This window comes from Glycine soja, chromosome 9, assembly GCF_004193775.1.
Source record: "Glycine soja cultivar W05 chromosome 9, ASM419377v2, whole genome shotgun sequence".
Taxonomy (NCBI): domain Eukaryota; kingdom Viridiplantae; phylum Streptophyta; class Magnoliopsida; order Fabales; family Fabaceae; genus Glycine; species Glycine soja.
The window spans coordinates 44,532,608-44,548,757 of record NC_041010.1 but is presented as its reverse complement, the minus strand read 5'-3'; the positions used below and the strand labels follow the sequence as shown (position 1 = coordinate 44,548,757).

The following is a 16,150-nucleotide window of genomic DNA, read 5'->3' as shown; positions in this document are numbered from 1 at the left end:
GGTACTGTAAAAATCAATTAATCATTTAACCCTAAATTATACTTGTTCACACTTTGCATTTAGATTTCTATACCTAAAAATTTAATGTTGTAGTTCTCATACGAATATTTATTGTATTTGTAATTTTTATACATCATTTTGTGACATAAAAAACTAATAACAGAGACTGAAATATATAAAATAAAAAAAAAATTGCTCATGACTAAAACATCTGTATACACAGTGACTACAATTTAAGGTGAGACAACATATACACACTAAAAGATCAATTAAACCTTGTACAGGTACACAAACTAAAAATGTGTTGTTGTATGGTTTTATGTGTGAGCAAATATACCCACTTGACTATTACTTCCACTTGGCGTAGAACTTTTCATTACCCCACATCAACATTCTGTTTAAGGGAATCCTAACACCCCTCTCCTTCAAATGCAAGTGCCTTGGCACAATCCTCTCCTTCAAACTGAACCCAAAGTATTGAGGAAACCTATTCAGCTCCTCCAAATCTCTCTCCATTTCCTTCACAAGATACACAAACTTGGGCCACAGATTGTTCTCCACGTCATATCCGAAAATTGCGGGTAACCTAGCACAAGCTCTGAGTGCTTTCTCGTACAAAAACCCCAACTCTTGCATGAACAGAACTTTCGTATGCAGCTTGTCCACGCGCGTGTTCAGCATGTGCGCGTTCCTGGTCGTGGGCAGCTTCAGCCCCTGGATCCCAACCTAAACAAAAAATTTAACGTCTAACAACACTTCAAAAATATTTATCAAAATTAGTATAAATTACTTTAATAATAAAAACACAAATTTCATTTATATAGTTTTAGTGTAAAATATTTTTTTTATGAACATTTAATAAAATATGATATTTTCATGTCCTTCTATTTATTTATTAAATGTTGGTACAGAAATAAGGGTGTTTAGCAGCCCATGGAATAGTATAAGAAGTCCAAGGATGAAAAGCCTTAAGACATTTATATATGGACTTTGGAAACTAAAATTAGTCTTCAAGTCTTGGGGATAAAAAAACTATATACCCGCATATTGATTAAAATAATACTCCTACTACAATTAAGTGACGATCGACAGACAAAGCAAAGTTTGGTAAAGATTACCAAGTTTCACCCGTTGAAAGACATTCCATTCCATCTCCATTGCAAACCTAACCCACCGAGGGGAGGTGAAATAAATGAGATGTGAGAACGAAAGAAACTTATAAAGTGAAGGGTACAAAAGGTTCGAGACAATGGGACCCATCGTACATCTGATGCTTCACTCTACCATCATTAGATTTTGGAATTGATCCAAGAGCCATAATTGCTGCATGGAATTCAGCTCATATATACACTGCTTTGCATCCTCATCATGATCTCCACCTCTTTATTTCATTCACTCAAATTGCTTCAAAAGTTCAATTCGCAACCCTGCTTTTGGAGTATTATTTATTACACTTTTGAACTTCATATTTAGAAATCATGAGTTTTGTGAGCTTGTCGGTATACTTTATTCTTTCCATTCCTATTTTCTTCCTAGGGTATATTTTGTTGTTCTAGTCTGTTTGGCCAAATTTTAGAATGTTTGATTACCTTAAATTGACAAGCATTTTTATTTTATTTATTTAGTGTCACTTGACACCTATTCTTTGATTTTTCTCTTGGGTAATATATCACACATATAGTCTATGAGAGACATTTAGGCACAAATCAAATAGAATCATTATTGGATCAAAACTACAAATTAAATTTAAACAATCTAGCACCAATTAATCTACGTGTTCAGTGGTATTTTTTTATTTTCTAAATGGTGAGAAAATGATAAAAGAAAGACAAAAATTGAATATAAATTAAAAAATGAAAAAATATTTCCTTTTTCTCTTTTTATCAATAAAGAAGCATTATTGAGAGAAATGAAGCCCTTAACCATCGTTGACTATCCAGGTAGGCCTCTTTGTGCCAACGGATCACGGTTGTCCATCCGTACAAACCAGACTGAACCCTCAAACTTGAGTGACTGCATCTATCACTATGGCGTAAATGATTTGAACAAGGTTGAGTATTTAATATTCAAGTTTCACTTGTAAAATATTATGTTTAAGTTCAATTAATTTACATAAACGAAATTATAAAAACGAAAATGTTTAAGTTTAGCTTGTTACTCGTTTTTAACTTGATTATTTTAATTTATTAAATATATTTTTAAAGTATTTTTAAGTTTATTAACTACTTAATAGATAATTACTTGTCAAAAAAATGAAATAAAATAAAGAGAAGAAATAAAGTAAAATAATATTTTTTTGATGGTGAAAGTAAAATAAATAGTGAACATAAAAATTAGATCATGCTATTTTTTAAGAGAAATTAAAATTTACGAAGTAATTTTTTTTGTGTGCCTAAAATTAATACTTTTGTTTATATTGTACTCAGGCATACGAGATATTTATGTTTTCTTAATGTCAAGCTTATAGAACTTGACCTCGAGTAATTTATATAATCAAACATAAAACTAACTTTGAAATTATTTATTTATAGAGATAAATAAATTTAACTAAACGTTGAATGATAACTATGAACATCAATGTCACTGCCAATGGTCAATGATAGTGCCATGTGTATTATTATGTTAGCATTGGAGCACCATGTCGATTGTCCACATTAGCATCAAAGCACCAAATTAACAGCAGTTAACATTGCTACATTAGAGTCAATTGATGACAATGTATAATCAACTAACGGATGAACAAAATTGACAAAATTTTGAAAATAGAAAGCAAAATGCATAAAAAAATGCTTAAGAGGCAAAATGCACGTAATTTAAAACAAAGGAAGAAATAGGCGTAATTAAGCCTATATATTTATGTGAATTTATAATCTCATACCACCCGCAATTTTGGATAATTCAAAAACTATTTGCAAACTATGCAAAAATAATATACCAATTCAATCCCTAATTTTCTAATCATGAAACTCGTTGCTTTCATTCTTCTAGCTAAATTTAGAACATTTTATTTGCTTAGATAAATTTTAAATTGATTAGATAATATTTAATTACAATTGATTAGATAATATTTTATTATATTTGATTAATTCAATACTGGTCACATAATAAGAAGAGAGTGAAAGCTACGAGTTTCAGGATTAGAAAATGAGGTATTAAAAAATTAGAGATTGAATTAAGAAAATTAGGACTAAAACATTACACTTTTAATAAAACATTACACTTTTAAAAAATATTAGGTTTACAAAAAGATCCTTAAATTTTAATTAAAAAAAATAAAAAATTAAATTAGATTTTCTAATATGACAATGTAAGATACGTCACATTATATAATTAGATAATATATAAGTTAGATATCAGTAGGATTGTCTTCACATAATACATCTGAGTAAAAGATAATATTAAAAAAATTAAATAAAAATCTAAAACTAAGGAAGAAATAAGTGTAATTAACCCTATATATTTATGTGAATTTACAATATCATACCACCCACAATTTTGGACAATTCGAAAACTATTTTGCAAACTATACAAAACATAATATACAAATAATTCTTGAATAGAAAACTAAGGTAAATACATGATACTAACTAAAAATAAAAATAAAATAGTAATTAAAGAGAGCAATAATTCACATGATACATATGAGTAGAATTTTTCAGTAGATAGAAGATAATATTAATAAAATACATAAATAATGTAGCCAATATCAATTTCAGCATAATATTTTTCAAATAATACTAAAATAAATTTCTAAACCTATATACAATTTCTAACACATTGTACATGTATTCGAACAATATACATGCATGTGTCTGAAACTATAAATGAGAACATATATTTGCCAAAGTGCAAGTAAGAAAAAACTCAAATGGGTAATGAAGAAGGAAAAGACAGAGGTTGCAAAATAATAAACACATAGCTGCACATGTTTGTATTTTTTTTTATTACCAGCTAATCTAAAATGGCAGTGTTTCTCAATTTTTTTTGAAGATATTATCATATATATACATACCCTCTGGATAATAAATAGATGTTATTAGACTAAACAGTGATAAAAGATCCATGAGGAGACATAGAGAGATTGAAAGAGATAGAGAGAAAGTTGAAGGCAACAAGTAATGCATAAATGTGAGACCATAGATGTACGGGGGACCACTATGTGGATAACGCTTTTTTAAAACGTATCTTCATCAACTTCTGGGAGAGTTTGTTTGTTTCCAATTTGTAAGACCAAAAAGATTGATATTTCTCTCACCTCTATTGTTAGAGAGAGGAAAAGTAACTTTTCGAAATATATTATGTATCATGTCCATCCATATCAACTATTTGTCAATTCGGAGGGTATGAATTAAGATAGTTAATATCATGAAATAACCGAGTACTGATATTTAATCTTGCAGGCTTCATGTTTACATTAATTGGAAGAGGAACTTAATGTTAATCCACAACATCACAAAGGGAAAAAAATAGTATTGTAGATATTCTATATAAATTTCACACTAACTTTTACCTATGTTTAAGATTTTCATTCTTGAAAATATGATATTTCTTTTAGTCATTATAAAATTATATTTAATTAACAAAAATAATGTAGCTTAAGTCTGGTTATGAACTAAAAATACTTGGCATTTTTAAATATAAAAGTAAAGAAAATTTTGTAAAAAGCTAAAAATATATCATGTTCTCCTATATATATATATATATATATATTAATGTCTTGACATATAAAATAATTTTACATAATTATTTAATAACAATCTATCATCATGTATGATAAGTTAATTGTCATAGTTTAATATTTTTATTTTCTTAAAAAAAATAATAGGGAGAAAATAAACATACGTTCTGCATTGTTAATTTAAATAGGAGGAATACGAATTTTATAAATTTTCCTAAGCTAGGAAGTGCGAAAAAGATGTGGGGTAAGGTTATATATATATATATATATATATATATATATATATATATATATATATATATATATATATTTGATTTGACTATTTGGTAAATAAATTTTATTAATAACTTTAGAGTAATTTTTAATATTTTTTGAAATGTTAATTGAAATAACGTTTTTAAAAACGTTAGTTTCTCATCTTTAACTTTTTATATTTTTTTATGTTTAATATATTTATTAATTTTTTTGTTTATCTTTTTTAGATAAATCATAATTTTATTATTTTTTAATTATTTTATACTTTTCAATTATTTCAAAAATTAATTTTATTGAATATTTATAATTTAAAAAGTTAATTTTTCAGTTTTTAATTAGTTTTTTTTAGCTAATTTTGTAAAATATGACCATAATTGATTTTATAATGATTATACATTATCAGTATAATTATAAAATATTTGTATTATAGATTAATAAGAAATTATTATTAATATAAATTTTAAGGTATGCATAATAAAAATTAATAAATTTACGATGATGATAATTTGTGATTAACATAACCTATTTTTCCAATTATAATTGTAGGCTTCTCATGTCTTTTCTTCAGATTTGTTCTAAGTGCACACATGCGTTGCAATAGGATTTGACAATTGACATGTTTCGAATGGCTGTTTTTCTATTTTAATTTCCACCTTTTTTAATCTAATTTGCCTTCCGGGGACAATTTTGGCATCGATGGATTCTTTTATGTGCCCTCACCACTAATTTTTCTTTAGACTTTAATTACATCTCATTCAGTTATTTTTCTAACTCATCCCTCTTCATAATTGTATTAGAAAAAATAATTCCCTTTTTTTATATATTATATTTGTTACATATTTTATTATAAAAGTATAAAGATTTTTTACCAATAAAAATTATATCTTTTCACTTTTTATTTATTACTTAATATTATACTATACAAATTTTAAAAATAATCGATCTGTTCATTTATTTTAAAATCATTTATAATTTTATTGTATTCTTTATACAAGTAATAACAATTTACAACTGACATACAGATATACTTGAAATTGTTTAGCAGATGCAATAGCCAACTCTTTTGTTAGAAGCGGTTAGTTGTTTTGCTCTTCTTCTACTGCCACCGATTATTGTATAGTAGTGTCATCGATGAAAAACTCTTATCGGGAGAAATTAATCGTTTAAATAGATTTTCATATTTTTTTAAAAATAAGTTATTGACTATCAGGCGATAGACACCCTAGATTCACCCAAAAATCAACAGAATCTATTTTGGTTATATATTGTGATATTTTTGTTTTTCTACTTTAGTTTTTGGGTTCAGTTTTAAATTTTATTTAACTAATAATGTCATATTTACAAAGATTTCTTACATTATAGCAATTCTGTTTAGCAGAATATATACTTAAGTTAAGGGTAGATTGTCGCTGCCTTTTGTGTCAATTAATATTATGTTCTGTCGTCGGTGATCGAAACATTTCCTATACATGATGGATTTATGTATGATCTGTAATTGAAAGTTTAATAAATTTAATATTTCAGTCAAGTAAATTACAAGATTTACTGAACAAAAGAGGACAGAATAGGGGCAAGGTGCAACAAAATGTTGTTGATTTTTTTTTCCTTCATTTTTATTAGAAAAAATTGCAAAAGTAATTCTTACCCCAAAGTTTTAAGGTATAAATAGGGATGTAAGCAAATGAAAATATTTTGTTTTGACTCATTAAATATTTAATTAAAATTGTTTATTTTATTAAGAAAATAAATTTAAGCTAATTTAAGTTTGCTTATATATGAATAATCATCACGTGTTTAGATTTTATGAGTTTATTTTAAAAAAGTTTATGAATAATTTGCTGTGAATGCGCACTTTTTTTTAATTATTATTACTGAATGGAATTTTATTAATAAGAATATAAGGACTATTCTAATATATAAACAAAATTCATAAAGAAAAGGAATTAATGGAAATCCAAGCAACTAGATTGCCAAATGTGCACTCTTTGTGTATACTACACATAAGAACATTTTTTTTTTACAAAGAGTAATATTAAGCATTAATATTTACACACGCACCATTCACTTCTATAATTTGACAGTTTAATAATAATTAATTCCACAAAATAATTTTCTTTAAACTTAATTACACCTTGATTCTGTGACCTCATATATGTATGGTTTCAGGAGGGATGTATTAACTACAAAAATTCTTTTATAAAATGTAGTTTACAGAATAAATCATGAAAAAATATATCCATTGTTTTACAATCTTATTAAAGTAAGATTAAATATGGATACTTTTATAAATGTATATAACATATTTTTAAAATAAAAATATTGAACATAAAAGGTAGAAACTGTTTTAAAATTCTTAATATATTATTTTTGTATAAAGTTTTCTATATCTGAAAATTATATTTGATCTTGACTAATTAAAGTCAAGTAAAAAAGAGAAACTCATTTAAATATTCTACATTTTTACTTGTTCTGTTTAACAATGTTTTCTTAATTCCTTGAAATATGGTATCCATACAACTTGAGGGCAAACTATAATTCCATTCCTCTCCCCGCCAATTGAGACAGATTTCCTTGAAAAACACTTGTGGGACAATGCACGTGTATTTAATTGATAGAGAGTGTGTGTGTAAACTAGAAATAGAATAGACCACCTTAAAGAAAAAGGAGAAGGAATAATTCTAAGAGTTAACATAACTGGAACACATGTAGTAGCAGTTGACCCAAGTACAAAACCCTTCTTGTCTCGGCCTGCGGAATTACCCTTAATTTCTCTGTGTTCCTTCCAATCACATGGCATAGAATTTAAGGTTTTTTAACTAGAAGAAGATCTAATTAGCTATCTAGCTAGGAAGAAGACGAAGCAAATTAAAGACTAGTTAATTAGTGAGTCAAAAGTGGGATATGGAAGGAGAGAGAGGTGGCGCACCCAATTATGAGCTTCAAGTTTCGTTCACCAACACCCCACAGGCCATACACGAATTGGGTTTTGTTCAATATGAAGAAAACCAGGTCCTTGGCTTCTTGTCACCCTCTTCACAATCTCAATCTTCTCCCCTCTCTCAATCCTTAAAGAGTGATACCCTCGTCGTCGCTACTGCCACCACTGCAATCGCCGCTGCAGCAACCATCGGATTCGTGAGTCATAGCGAACTTGCCATCAAAACTTGGAATAACGACCAGGAGGTGGTTATTCACTTTTAATTGTACTTTGCAAAATTAATCTCCATGATTGAAATTAAGATCGAACAAAGTTCTCTATTGTTCACCCCTATAATAATTAGTTTATTTACTTTTGCGTTTTTGATATTTTTTTTGTGTCCTTTTCGATCTTAGGGTATTCAATCCACTACGTTTCTTAAAAAGATTTTGCCTATGGTATTTTAGGTAGGAACTCTGGATCCAAAGCCTGTCGAAGAAGAAAATTGCACTGGAAATGGTAGTGATCAAGGCAACAACAACGCTTGGTATATATCTCTCCTCCAACTTCAATTTCATTACACTATTTGTAATTTTTATGTCCCTCCTCTTTTTGCTCTCTTATCCTCTCTCTCTCCAAGTGCATGCAAGACAAATTTATTTATATATCCAACTAAAGAGATATTCTTCAGACATCAGATCAGAATCTAAAAGGTCTCCAATCTTATATAAGGAACGGATTGCTTCTTTTGTCTTCAAACAAGGTTTTACAATACGGTTCATAACTACGATTTCGTCTGTAACATTATGGTTTTTAAAGACGCATCTACAATTTCTTTTCACAATATCGAGAATTGTAACAAAATTGCAACCACGATAACAATTTAAAATCTCGTTTAGGTTATTATGGGGAGAAAGAGCTTAAAGACTCAAAAGTCTTGAATCTTGCTACTTGTTGATTCTTGAATTCACTTATGCACATCACTAGTGACTTCACATGTTCTCTCATACAGATTAGTTGTCCATCTTCTATTTCTATTTTTTTTTATCTGAAGTCCTAATCGTTTGTTTCAATTTGAGAAATGTGATTAACGGGGATGAAGAATGTTTTGTAGCTAATTATATATGCTATATATTGTGGTAGGTGGAGGAGCGCAGCAACAGAAAAGAACAAGTTGAAAATAAGGAGGAAGCTTAGAGAACCAAGGTTTTGTTTCCAAACAAGAAGTGATGTAGATGTGCTTGATGATGGTTACAAATGGAGGAAATATGGCCAGAAAGTTGTCAAGAATAGCCTTCATCCAAGGTAATATTCAAATCTTGATTAACCATGACTTTTATTTGCTCATTATAGTAAACATATGTTTTAAGGAAAAATAATAATGAGTTGAATTAATTAACACATGGAAGTTGAATTATTTTTTTACTGTACTGATTCATCAAAACTGAAGTTAAAGCAGCACTTGATTTCGATAAAAGGAAGCCATAATAACTAGGATTTGAACTGAAGAATTTTGCTCAACTACCCTATCAAATGACATTCATTGAATATAATAATTACAAGACATTCAAGATGTGGGAGAGGTTGATGAAAAGAAAAATATATATAAACTATATACTTTTGGTGTGTGAAACTGTCTATGAACAGAAAATGTTCGTGGTTGAGTACACTGGCAATACCAGAGGCATTATACCCGGGGGGAATGAAGGTAAAATGTCTTTTCTGGGAAAAAGTTATGTCAGTAGTGAATAATTTAATCAAATCGTGATCACAAGTCACAAGATTTATTGGCATCATTCATCTTAGACTTTTGTTTTGTAAGAAGAATTACGGATACACGAAAGTTTAATAACACACGAAGACAAAAGAAATAGTGGGAATCTACGACCTATTGAGGAAATAGAAGGAATGATTCATGATCGTTTATTTTCAATAATGCATAAAATAATGCTGAAGAGATAATAAATTGTTCATGCATTTTAATTGAGCCTTAGGCTTAACTTCAAGTCAAATATTGAAATGGAAGGGGGGAAATAAATATATGTATATACTGATAATATATTTGGTGGGCTATTATTAGAGTTTTGACAATAGGGTGCACTATAGGGTCCCCTCTTTCGTACTCTATTTCAAAACCATCCAATTTGTCGTGGTATTTCTATGACAAACTTCTCCGCATATTTATCCATCTCTGGAAAAGGCTGCAGTTGAACTTAAAGTTTTTCCTTGTAACTCTATCATTCATCTGTTTTTCCAAATCCAATTTATGCTTATGTTAAAATGTCATAAAGAATACTGTTATAATTTTATACTTATTTTCATCTATTTTTTATTTTTTTAAAATGCAAACTGAGGTGAGTTGATAATGAAATGGAAAAGAGCAAAAGATGTACCCTTCCACTCACAAAACAGATACAGCAAAACAGGAAGGTTCTGCATAATTCTACTGCATGCTGCTCTAATAATGTACTTATTTTCATCTAATAAAGCTTCAAATTTTATTTTAATTGTTTATATTGCATTCCTTCTTCTTCTTTTCAGTTTGAAATATATTATTTGATCATATCATCATATTATTATTACTTTTACATATTTAATTAATATATTATGTTACCAAAAAAATTGCATGGAGCCTTTCATTCAAATAGATCTGGTGAAATAACATCTGGTGAAAATATATGACTTATCACTCAAGGTTCTTCTGTGTTACTTCTATGTGTGTGAGCATTTTATTTTTCAGCTACATTATCATGAAAGGTTTTACATAAGTTTTATCCTGAATAAGAAAAGGGGAAAGAGTTATTGTCATGTGCCTCAATGCTACTACGGTAAAAGCTAAGAATTGAGTAAGTTAGTTGTGCATGAGGAGCAAGTTGGTTTCGACATCACTCACAATAAACTGTAAAAGAAAAAGTAGTTTTAAAGGTGCGTCTGGATCAGTTCAACCATATAATGAGATCTTTCGAAAATGTTCTCAAAATGGGAGACGTATTTTAAGATTTGATATGGAAGGTAATAGATCATGTATGCATTAAAACAAATTTATTAATCTTTATCGGATCATTTATTTGGTTGGAATACCAGGTTATTAGTTTAATTAACAAGTTATTGTTCAAACAGATTGAGTCATATACAGCAATATATCTCCTGAGAAAATCATTTTTTGTATAAAAGTCAGAAAAATAAATTTGACCTTGTACAGTCATACAGAAATAATTTCTATTAAAAAAATTAAAGTCACAGAATAATTTAAAAACTAGCATGACCTTGAATAGGTTCAACGTAGTTTTAGATTGGTTTAATTGTATAATCAACCATATGATATAATAATCAATATAGTTGAGATATAGTGATTGATGTTATTAGAGTAAGTAATTAGATCATAAGTTTTTTTTAACCAGCATTATTAGGTCATAAGTTAAAACCACATTCATGAAATTTTGCATTAATATTTTTTAAATTGGTTCAATTAATTAACCCCTGAAAAGGTTCAGCTTAATTTTCGATTGGTTCAATGGTATAATCAATCCAATAACTTTAGACTAGTTACTCAAGTTTGCATCAGTTGGATCGAAACTAAGTGAAGGATGCATTGAATTTGTTCAATTGACCGTATAAGTTAAATATATATCAAGACCAAAACAAAGATTCAGATTTACATATTGAATATTTAGTATGAGAAAAAGACAGGTTTTTTTTGTCATCTTGGTGTTAAGTAATATCATTCTTTTTACGAATATGTGTATTGATTTCTTGAATTCAATGACACTGGGTAAATAGACATATATCTAGTCATAAGGAAGAAAATGGGTTCAGGACCCTGGTTCAAAACAGCTAGTTATGATTTATTCTTATGCTAATTGCTTTACATATTTGTAACAAGCATATTTGACCCAAATGATAAACATTTTTTGTGTATCTTAAAATTAATGTTGTTTGTCTGCATGGGAAGGAACAATATAAGAACAGTTTCACTAGAGGTACTTCCGGACGCTATTGCAAAATGGTCAAAATGCTATTTATACCCTATATCCTTAAACTAAAAAGCAAGATATCTGTTGCATACCAACATAACAATTGCATATAAATATATTTACTTAGAAGTGCAATTAGGAAGATGAAAGAATTATTGGAATTAATGACTTCATGGATAAAGGTTCATGGAACTGAAAGAAGAAATGTTTTCAAATATGATGATGGGACATGGTTGACATTAACACATTGTTTAACAAACAATAGTTTACATCATAAAATGATGCAGTACCAATATGCATATTTTTATATTTTATTCAATTCACAAACTTTTTTAATCTAAGTATTACTAGAATGATAAGTTAATTGGTCATTATAATAATTTAAAAGTTATATTAAAGATGAAATTATAATTTCACACTTCTATAAACTCATTAAATTAATACACAATGACCTCTTTATACCTACACAAACTTTTCAAACAGTATAAAAATGGCAAATCAATCAATCTGAAAGAAATAGAGGCATCTGCATTTAATGACCGAAAATCGGTGTTTAATAAAAATCACAACTCTAACATCAGCAGTATAAAAATGATTTCATAATAAGCCACTATATATGGTCTATGTATATTAACCAATAATGGCAAACCATCGAGACTTTCAAGTCTTTTTTATTATACCATACCGCGAATGATTGCTAAATTCTAAAGGAATCTAAGCACAACAGATAACTCCAACCAATATAATCAATAGAATACATAACAAATTTCAGAAGCCAGCCTGCAAGTAAGGTTGATTTTGTTTGATAGGTTCCCTTCTAAGGTTAATCCTTTGAAATATAACCAAAATAACTTCTACGCAGTATCTGTCATGCACATCAATTTATAGTCCCCCATCTAGTATATTTTTTTTGGTGATCCCAGTTCCTGCAGCCGAAATCAGAAATTAATTATTCAAAGTATTGAAATTCATTTAAGAAATTAATCTTCTTTAACAGATTATTTTTTTCATGCAAATGAATCTAAGGATCAAATCCTGACGATATACTTAAGTGCGCGACATAGTTATTTGTTAAACATAGCACATGCACCATATGTTGGCTCCATTTGAGTAAATTAATGAACTAGTATGATGTCAATTTAAAGATTAAAAAATATATCTTTGGAGTTTCTGATTTATTTACTCCGATTTGTTTCTTAGTGGTCGATCTCATTTGTTGGGATATTGCAGAAGTTATTACCGGTGCACCCACAACAACTGTAGGGTGAAGAAGAGGGTTGAACGACTATCAGAGGATTGTCGTATGGTGATAACCACCTATGAAGGTAGACACAATCACTCCCCTTGCGACGATTCAAATTCATCAGAGAATGAATGCTTTACCTCTTTCTAGCTAGCAAGGCCAATGTCGTTTGCTTATAATGATGATCAACAGGTATTTAATTATGAACTCAATTAAGGTACCATAATTATTGATACATTCCATGTGCTTTGTCACAGAGTTCAGTGTGATGAACTCAATCATGTTATTATTCAGAACGCTCTGTATCGATAATATGCTTGTTACAACATTTCCCTTGATTTCTTTCTCCATATTTTTCATATTTCGAGGGAACCATTACCCCATAAAAAAATATTTTATCTGGTCTATATATGTGGAACTTTTTTTTTTGTCAATATATAGATTATGTATTATTTTTTACTTTTCAGCTAGATAAGACAGCAGAATATGTAGCGATGTCAAGGACTTTTACATTGTGTATAAGATATCTTGATCTTTACAGTACTCGTGTACTAACTGATATTATCTGAATGCATCCTCTACTTATAATTGCGTATCACGTACCAGCTATTTAATGCGAGATACAATGATACGAATCTATATATATCTCAATGTATGTGACTATGTACATGTTTTATTGGTTATTTGAAAGTCACTTATTTAACAGAAATCACAAAATGATCGAGTTCCATTTCTGTGTTAGCCCAATTTTTTTCGTAACAAACAATATACTTATAACAAACTTGTCTAATAGACTTTATCTTAATTTTATTTTCATATAAATAATAAAACATGAACATATTTTTCATGAAGATTTGTATCATCTCTTCTCATATTAAATAATATATAAGTAGCTTAAGAGTTCAACCTAAAAGATTAGTCTATCATGAGGAAGAATGAATTCCATTTTTTTGTAAGCAAAAAGTGGAAGAACTCCATGACTAAAGTATTGCATTAAACTTCTTATTCTAGTCAATGTAAGATTCATATCATATAACCTTTTTAATAAACAACAAAACTTTTCAATATCATATCCCCAACTTAATTTCACTATTTTAGTGTCTAAAGAATTTAAGCTAAACATGTAAACTGTAAAGTAAGAGTATTGCTGGAATGCATGTTAATGTTGTCAGAAAAATCACTTGTTATGTACAGTATATGCATTGAGTTCCTTAAAGGAAGAGAATGAAAGGCACGGATTGCAGATTTCTTTGCCAATTTTGGCTCATTTTCAATCCGTAGCTTCTTCATTTCTCATGACGTTCTCCTCTGGATTGAGTAGATATTTCAGAAAAGTTGCTGTTGTTTGGTGTTGATTTGCACAACTTTGGGCTTCAGGTCGACTTTAGAGCCGTAAATTCGGGTGGGATTCATGATCTATTTGAATAGGCTTTTCTAACATGGGCTTAAAATGCACAAGCGACCAGCGCTCTTGGGCAATCATGGCTTTCTCAGGAATGAAAGTACTCTAACTCTAACAAGGTTCAACAATGTCATCTATGGTCTCAAGTGATTAACAAGCACTTTCAACACCAACTTGCTGAGGCTTGTAGGTAGGTGAGTTAGAAAATCCACCTTACGCACCAAAACTACAAGAGTCCCAGCCAGCTTTTGGGTCAATGCCATCAGTTCAAAAGGCTTGTCTAACCAACATCTAGCTAGATGTCATCTCTCACAATATTCAAATATATAATTCAAATAATTCTGTTCAATATGCATAATTAGTCAATTCAATCGTTAAATATCGTTGGATATTATGTTTATGGTCATGTATTATGAAATCAGTATTATTATTGAAAGTAAGTATTATGCATTATTTTACTTTCAAGTTGAATAATTTATTATTTTATTATTTAATTTGAATGATTATTATTCAAATATTATTTAATATGAAAATATTTATTATTTTACTTTAAGTTTAAATTGTTAAACTTTGTTGTTTATTTATATTATTAATTATTGAACTAATTATTATTCAAGTTTTGTTTAAATAATAACAATTTCTTTAATATTTAGTGATAAAATTTTTAAATTGTAAAAATCAAGTCAAACTAAACAGTAAAATATTAACTTGATTTGGTTCGAATTTTATAAATAATTTAAATTGAACCAAATTACACTACACTTAGTTTTCTTGTTTAATTCAAACTAGTCTTAAGTCAAAATTATACCACTAAGACCCCTAATGTATATATATCAAATGAATCATTTTTGTATAATAACTTTATGTATGTTTATTATTATTGAATTGAAAACGAATCTTGTACGAATAACTCTATGCTAACAATTACGGTAAGACAGAATGCAAGCATTATTTGAAACGATTAGGAATAAAGTGTTTGTAGGAGGCTTTTTAATATGTTGGTCGCCAAATCCTAGGGGCCTAATTAACCTTGGATAGATGGTGGAAACCATCAAGTTGGAGTATAGTAAGGGTAAACAAAATTTCAACTAGAACAGTGAAATACGTAATGATAAAAAAGAACACCAACAACAAAAGGACTACACTGGGACACCCACATTGAGAGATGAAATTTAGTGGAGTGAGAATTAGATACCTATTAGTCATAGCCGTAAATGATGAACATTAGGTGTTATGCATATCCATTTCTGTGCAATGTAATAGCTAATACATTAAGTATCCCACCTAGGGATTATGTTCATAATAATGAAACTTAAAGGAATTGACCAAGAGGAGCCGCACAGGCAATGAAGTATGTACGTATGTGCTTTAAATAGATGCAAAACAATGAACCTTGCTAGAGCTTGACATGTTGTGAATCCACTCAAAAGAAAATGGTGTCTTTGGGAATGTGAACAAGGTAGTGTATGTCTGTCGACAGATTGCGTAATAAGGTGTTGGGTTAAGCCTTTCAACGAGTGCAACTCCCATATATAGTTGCCAACTTTGAGTTTGGAGCCCTGAGTAAACTATCAAAGATAAGCAGGAGGATGGTGAGGATGATATCAAGTTATGATTCTTCTTTTGCCTTAGATGACACACGTGCTATAATAGCATGACAAAGGATTGATCCCCTAAAGGT

At 29.0% G+C, this 16,150-nt stretch overlaps 1 protein-coding gene across 3 annotated transcripts; it reads left to right on the top strand.

Annotated features, from left to right (window-relative positions):
• Positions 1-7,561: 7,561 nt before the first annotated feature.
• On the top strand, positions 7,562-14,882 carry LOC114367267 (probable WRKY transcription factor 12). Of its 3 annotated transcripts, XM_028324416.1 has the most exons (5): positions 7,562-8,116; positions 8,318-8,397; positions 8,994-9,155; positions 13,025-13,259; positions 14,445-14,882. In XM_028324416.1, exons 1-4 carry the CDS (start codon positions 7,835-7,837, stop codon positions 13,215-13,217), a joined length of 717 nt encoding a protein of 238 aa, XP_028180217.1. In that variant the 5' UTR covers positions 7,562-7,834; the 3' UTR covers positions 13,218-13,259; positions 14,445-14,882. The 3 variants fall into 3 exon arrangements, with proteins under 3 accessions (XP_028180217.1, XP_028180216.1, XP_028180218.1); XM_028324415.1 differs by lacking the exon at positions 14,445-14,882 and having other exon boundaries at positions 13,025-13,665; XM_028324417.1 differs by lacking the exon at positions 14,445-14,882 and having other exon boundaries at positions 7,565-8,116; positions 13,055-13,665.
• The last annotated feature ends 1,268 nt before the right edge of the window (positions 14,883-16,150 follow it).

Excerpts from the sequence above, each read along its gene's own strand:
- LOC114367267 (XM_028324416.1), top strand. The coding sequence starts at position 7,835 with ATGGAAGGAGAGAGAGGTGGCGCACCCAATTATGAGCTTCAAGTTTCG. Across the intron at positions 8,117-8,317 it reads CTTGGAATAACGACCAGGAG|GTAGGAACTCTGGATCCAAA; the intron begins GTGGTTATTCAC and ends ATGGTATTTTAG. Across the intron at positions 9,156-13,024 it reads AAGAATAGCCTTCATCCAAG|TGGTCGATCTCATTTGTTGG; the intron begins GTAATATTCAAA and ends TTTGTTTCTTAG.